We start from the raw sequence: 7,093 nt of genomic DNA on the forward strand, positions 1-7,093 counted from the left end.
CATAGCCATGTGGCACATGGGGGGGTGTGCAGTAAGGCGTCAACAACGTGCATCGTGGAGAGGGCCCAGAAGGACGTGTGTGTGTGGGTTTTGGAAAGGGGGGGTTGTTTTCTTAAAAAAGGAACTAATGTTGCATAGTTTGTTTTTTTTTAAGGTTATTGTGTGTGAAGGGTTTATTAATGAAGGGCTTAGTAAAAAATTTATAAGAAAATTCAGATAAATAAGGGGGGGGGAACTTTGGAGTTATATTCAATTTTAAATAATTGAATAAAAGGAAGGAATAAAGTGGCACTAATAAAATAAAAAATTAAAGGAAAGCAAATGTAAATAATCAAAAGACTTAAAAGTAAAAAATTAATTAAACAATAAAATAAAAGGAAGAAATCACGGAGGTGGAAAAAATATTATTTAAAAACCAAGAAAAAAACCCAATTTTAAGAAAAGCAAATGAGGAAAGTGAGAGAGAGAAAATTGAATTTAGGAAGAGAAATAGAAAAATAACAGAATTTAGGAGGGATTAATGAACAATAGGGTAAATTAGGGTAGAAGAGAGAGGGAAAATTAGAAAAAATAGGGAAAATTAGGGGAAAAGATAGGATCACATACCAGTTGCATCCCATCTACACTGTGCATCACCTCCGCTCATGGAGCCACTTCCACTGCTAAGCCTTGCCCGGAGAACAACTTATCTTTTCCCACTACAGGCTTGGATTGTCACCACTTGGAAAGGTTATGAGCCTATGCTCTAATACCAAACTAGTAACCTTTGCATGGCTACAATTCGACATATATTTGAAACAGGTCTAGAAGTCAAGAGTCTAATAGCCCGAAGTCTTTTAATTAATTCGACGTATGCATGAACCTCAAAAGTATAGCTTGCAAGAAGCACCTGAGATTAGAGAGCAAAGAATTACTGACCACAACCATGGCAATGCTATGAAGATGCAAAACTAAAGGAACAAAGCAAGAGTTATGTTGTCACGCGTACGTATGGAGTGCTTTTGATTATACGCCAAAGCCTTGTGTGGAGTTCATTTACTCTAGAGCTCAATTCAAAGCGTTAGTCCTGTACTTTGCAAAAGCAACAAGCCACAGAAACATAAAACCGATGACAAACACCAACCATCCTCACCTTGCCATTACCAACGTGTTGAACTCCTCCACCCTCCACAACAAGCTCCACAGCTCCTTGCTCATCTACAACCTTTGCTCAATGGAACCAAAATCAACTGGGCAAAACGAGGAGCCAAAGAGCAAAAACACAACCATGCAAAGCCCCAACCACACAACATCATGTCAAGCTGTGGTTTCTTGTACTTCGGGTTGCCGACATGTAGCTATAGAACTTCTGAATTGCCTGCAAAAATTGTGCACGCAACACAAAACGAAGTCACCCAACTAAGAAGTGCTTACTGGTGCAAAATCTCGCAACAAAACTGAAGATCGAGATCACACAAAGCTCATGGGAGCTCATGACAACCAAAAGAGCGAAAAAAGTGCAACAGGAGCACGCAAAAGAACGGGCAACAAGGCTTGAAAGGACTAGGGACCAAAATGGAGAAGAGTCGTGAACCCAAGAGAACAAGAAGTGAACAAGTGAACTCCAACTGAAATGTTCAACCAAATGAAGTGCAAGTACTTGATATACATAGTCCAAGTACTAGAGCACACAAGCATTTAAAATGCCCCAAAAATGAAATTGCAATTGCCCAAAACTACCAAGACACGTGAAAATTCACATTTTTCAACAAAAACGATGGTCTCTTGTGAGCCAATGCTAACAAATAACACAGTGGCATCTAAGATGCCTTCGTGTGAAAACTATCAATCAATAAATAACATGATTTAGTCATCTTCCTTTAAAGCTCATTTCTTAAAGCATGTTTACCATGGATTATGGTGCATTTCTTAAAACATGTTTAGCATGGATTTTATCAAGATTCACCAATGCTATCCAGTGCATACCATGTGTTTATGCTATGATTGTTGGATCTTTTTCAATGATTTTCAACACAATCATCCTTGCAAATGTCAATGTCATACGTCATCACATTTGGAACTTTTGTCAACTAATAATGAATTTAACATTAGCCGAACAAATGAAATAACAATGAGACCGAATTGACAAAAGTACCACAACTCATGAATTGTGAAAAAATGGCCTTTAGAAGGGAATATAAAAACCTACGCGAAACATGTAGGCAATGTAACACAACTTTGAATTGTAAATTTCAGTCTTCATAAAAGGTAAAAAGTCAATCTACATAAAAAGGTAGAAAAAGATTATATATACTTTCGTGCAAGTAGAAGATATCCAATCTCGCAAGTTCAATATTTTGTCAAAAGAGCGATGTAAAAGTCAAAAGAGAAAAATTAACTTTAGTGGGCAAAGTTACGCTTATGCTCTTATCAGTTGCCAACTTAATTTCAAAAAATTCAGGAACTAGCATAAAAAATATAGCTTTACAAGCAGTGCACATTTACAGTTCCCATATCATTGGAAGAAAACTATAATAACTTGAAAGACTATTTCATCAGTAAAATTGCTCTCTCTCTCTAACTTGAAAGACTATTTCATCAGTGCTCTCTCTCTCTCTCTCATTTGCAACTCCAAGAAGACAAATGGGGAAGTTAGATTAAAATAAGAAAGGTTGAGGACAGTAAAAAGTGTCTTCTGGAAGACCAGTTGCCCTGATGGAATTAGAAAAGCTTGGAGGACAATAAGAAGTATCTACCTAGGACCCACACATCTATGGAGTGAGTGAGCAGGTCACGAGAGAGAGAGAGAGAGAGAGAGAGAGAGAGAGGGAGGGGGGGGGGGGGGGGGGGGGGCGGCTATACCAAGACAAAAGGAAATGTTGGGAGATGTTCGAGACCAGGATGGGACATCTGAGCAGCTGAAATGGGGGAACGTCTGAAAGCAATCTCTAATCTCAACCACCACTCCTTCCATGCAACAAATTTAAAGCCCGCCACCTCCAAAAGTGGATGTTATATTCGAAGGCATAGTTGCAAATAACCTACAGGTGCATGACATCAGGAATGCAAACACCTACATCCTTTTATCTTGCTACAGATAAAATTAAAAGCATAAACCACCCATTTTAAGGACACTTCTGCAGAATATCCATCAACAACTATATCGTCATCATCAACACTGATCCACATCAGATGAGAACCAGAGAATTGGATACTACGGAACCCTCGAAGAACTGCAAATGAGCATCAACACATGGATGTTTGCAATATCTTCACTTTGCCAGTACGACTTGAGAGTACCGGAGCACCATCATGCCAACAATTACTCATTAAAAAACAATCCTAAAACTCCATCTAGTCTCCCTTTTTCCTAAAAGAGCATCCTTCCGTTAGACGAGCCCTTCCTCCAGTGGGTTGGCATAAAACACTTGCACAGTTTCCACAGAGTACAACTGTCTGGGAATGACTAAAAACAGTTGTACTGCACACATGCATAAAGAGAAAAACATTAGGACCAAAAATTTTAACCCAATGATAAGCATCCTCAAACCTCTGAACAAATATTAAGAATCATAATATGCAACTCACATGCTGAAGCATCCTTGACATTTGACATCCTGCAACACAGTGAGGATTTAGTGTAAGAATCACTATGTACATCTAAAAAGCTGACAACGTTCAAAACTGTGAAAGCCTCACCATAAAGAAAGAATCGGGTGACTGCACAAGACGCTTCAACTTGTGCTTCCTTTTTTCAAGCTCCGCAGGAGGGTGTAAAAGGTCAATGTCGTTTGAAAGCACCTGTGAGCATAAGCAGAAGAAAAACTACAGTTCAATTAACAATGGAAGGAGACAGAATGTGGAGACCGATACAAGTCACTCAAACAGCTTAAAGAAAACTCAGTATTTATTATAATTAGTCAATAAAACATCAGCAGAACAACATAGGCTCACTCAACGGCAACAGATTTCAGGATTAAACCAAAAAGTGAGTACGTGCGAGTAGATATTACATGAAATTGGACGGTCGTCCAGATAAAGAGAAAACTATTTTGATGGAGTTCCAGCGCACAGCCCCAATAAAATATCATAGAGTATCTAAGGACCTTTTCAGAATGTCCTCAAAAAAGAAGGTATACTAAAGGTGTAGATGCCCGTATTTTACTGCGCATCTGTTCCTTAATTTACCTTATTTGAGCTCAAGGTTATAAGTCAAGAGCACAAACCTTCTAAAAATTGTTTTTTTTCGGGCGAGTATTCAAGCCCTGCCTGCGGCAGAACAGTAGGGGTGTTCGGCCCAGTGCTTGAGGGCCACAAGAACGGTGGGAATAGAAACTCAACACTTTACACGTCCCTTATATTTAAAGCTTGATTCAATGGATGCAAGATTGAATTTTTACCCCGTAAGACCAACGGGTCCAGGGGGAAGATATGGTTGGTGGCAAACCACAAGCATCCAACAGGACATGCCCACAAAAAGAAACACAAGACTCTCCGTGAGAGAAGAACGAAGAAATATGAAACCGTTAAAGGTCCGAGCTTTAACCACCCGCCAGGCCCAACACCATCAATATCTCTCCCAAACAGGCACACCCATCACCAGGCGACATAGAACCCACCAGAGCAGCAAAACCCTCACATCCCCGAAACCACCCGGAGCTGCCTAAAAGCGCTGCCGCCAAGTAAATACAAATTCTCCCACGAAACCCTAAAAGACAGACGCCCAAAAGTGTGAGAGAAGGACGTATATTGTACCATCGTATCCGATACGAAGGTTGGGCTCCAGATCTGATGACAAGATTTCAACGAAGAGTCGACAAGTTCGTTCACAAACTAGTTGCGATTGCTGCTCCTGTTGCTGTTGTTGGTTGCCAGAATTTGGTGCACAGAGCAAGAGGCAAGAGAGGGCTTATGGGTCTGCCTCCCTAACTTTGTACAACCGCATCCGCTTATCCTAGCCGTCCATCTTTCTCCTCACCGGCTCCATCTGGCCGTTCATTTCTTTAGCTCCTTCCCTTCAAGATATAATCAGGTACCCAAATTTGGGCTTTAGTAATTCGTTTTGCCCTGCGGCAACGTCGTTGCCCGATTAACCTCAGTAAAGGCTGTTGTTAGCACTGTTTTCCAGGGAGCGCTCTAGTTACACTTTTGTTGCCAAGTGGCCCCCTTCTATTTTGGTTCGCTCTCTCTCTCATACATACACTTTCTTGTTTTTAAGAACTCTTTCTCTCTCACACACACACACATAGACTTTGCAAATCTCTTTGCATTTGCAAGCAGTTGCATCGTCCATATCTGGCAGAACTTAAGACAGTTCTCACAAGTACTTGTACTCACTTGTTGTTTAGAAGCTCACTTATTGGCCTACCCCATGGAAGGGCCTTAGCCAAGATGGACGATAAGAAGCGAAAAATGTATTTGCATGAATTTTTCGAGTCGACTAGTGGTCCTATTCCGTGATTTGTATGTTCGCATTTTTTAATTGGTCCATTTGTCGTCATAGTTTCTAATAAGCACGTGGAGCCCGTGAATTCAGCATGCAGGGTATGGCCCTTGCGAAGTCTCCATTGGCAGCATCTTTCCCGCATGCACAACATGGGCAAATCAATGGTCCGTGGTCTTTCCAACTCATCTCCGTTCGCGGCGCCTTTCCTGCATGCAAAGGTATGTGGTCTTCTTAGCTCTACATGAGACTTTGACATCTCTACTGGTGAAGACAACGATATCCATGGCGTTATTCGTGCATGCACGGTTTTTCAGAAGGACCTGCCCACTGGATGGTGATTCAATGTTGTACCATATTAAGCACGACGAATCCGCAGGCCACTTGAATGTAATTCATCTTGTTTATAAAACTATTGCAAAGCTTTTAGCTAGTGAAAGTTGGCTGAATTTTGTTTTTCTATATGAAAGGCACCTATAAAGCTGAAATCGTTGGAGGGGCTAAGTTTTGGACCACTCTCTAGGTTCCATGACTAAGTCTATATTGGTCTCTACCCAATCGAGATGCAACGACAAGAATAACTTGAGGTGCAAAAAATTAAGGCGGCAAAAGAGTCTAGAAGCTGGCAAGGTGGCAGAGTGTTCTCAAAGCTGTTAAGGTGGCAGAACAATCTAGAAATGGCACTTATAAATGTGTTGTGCCTTGCTCCTGAGGGAAGCGGCGAGATGAGCACAGAGGGAGGTGAGGAGAGGGGAGTGCGAGAAGAGGTGATGGCCGAGCGAGGGATTAATTTCTCCCTTTTTCCTTACATTAATATTTTCAAGACAACTCGAGGGAAACTAATTAATTGATTCTCTTTTTGTGACAACGTAGTGTACACAAGCCCATGGGATTTTATGTTCTTGGGGTCAAATGCTAGCAAGTTCATGTAGAAGCCCATGTGAGCGGTGGATGTTGAGCAAAGGGTCAAGACTAACAAAGCATGAATACTATCCATCCAAACCATCAGGCCCTAAATACAGGTCCCAAACCTTTGCCCACCCTAGAAAAGGTGGATGAGATAGATTCAAATAGCACATTAGTGGGACAATCGCTCTTACGACCCAAGATGTTTGAGGAGGATCCTTCCTGGCACCAAGCTACAAACGAAAACCCTTTGTCCTTTTATGGGTTTGAAAACTACAATCAAAAGGCCGAGAGCTGATCAGTCAACCTCAAGATGTGTCAGGGTTCACCATATTCTTGTCCATAGAGATAAAAATGTCTATAGCAGCCTTACTAAGAGGGAACCCCATCCTTTGGAGATGGTCACCCCTAAGGAAGGGGCCACCAAGGTAGTCGAAGCCCCTATAGATGAGCCAAATCTGCTAAAGATATCACTCAACAAGCTAGGCCAGTACTTTGAGAGTGATGATATGAACGCTATGCTCCCAATTACTTGCTAAAGTAAGAATGCTACAGTGATATTGGATGGAGGGGCGAGAGTTACCATTGTCACCAAATAGTGCTAGGCGAGGAAGGCCTGAGATGAAAAGCACTAATCTGGTTGTAAAACTAGCCAATGGAGCGATGGCCCAGATGGTAGGAGTTCTAAAGGACATAAAGATCAAGACCTTTGGTCTTACCTATCATGTTTGGCTTGTTGTAATGGACTTCCATAGACAGCGAGAT

General features: G+C 41.4%; 1 protein-coding gene across 1 annotated transcript; it reads right to left on the bottom strand.

Annotated features, from left to right (window-relative positions):
* Nucleotides 1-2,961: 2,961 nt before the first annotated feature.
* Nucleotides 2,962-4,954, bottom strand: LOC147904155 (small ribosomal subunit protein eS27y). The gene is made up of 4 exons (XM_087372716.1): nucleotides 4,735-4,954; nucleotides 3,679-3,780; nucleotides 3,568-3,596; nucleotides 2,962-3,460 (listed from the first exon to the last, which is right to left on the bottom strand). Exons 1-4 carry the CDS (start codon nucleotides 4,735-4,737, stop codon nucleotides 3,334-3,336), a joined length of 261 nt encoding a protein of 86 aa, XP_087228842.1. The 5' UTR covers nucleotides 4,738-4,954; the 3' UTR covers nucleotides 2,962-3,333.
* Between the last annotated feature and the right edge of the window lie 2,139 nt (nucleotides 4,955-7,093).

This window comes from Dipteris shenzhenensis, chromosome 3, assembly GCF_047967505.1.
Source record: "Dipteris shenzhenensis isolate YYH24624 ecotype China chromosome 3, Dip_SZ_1.0, whole genome shotgun sequence".
NCBI lineage: Eukaryota > Viridiplantae > Streptophyta > Polypodiopsida > Gleicheniales > Dipteridaceae > Dipteris > Dipteris shenzhenensis.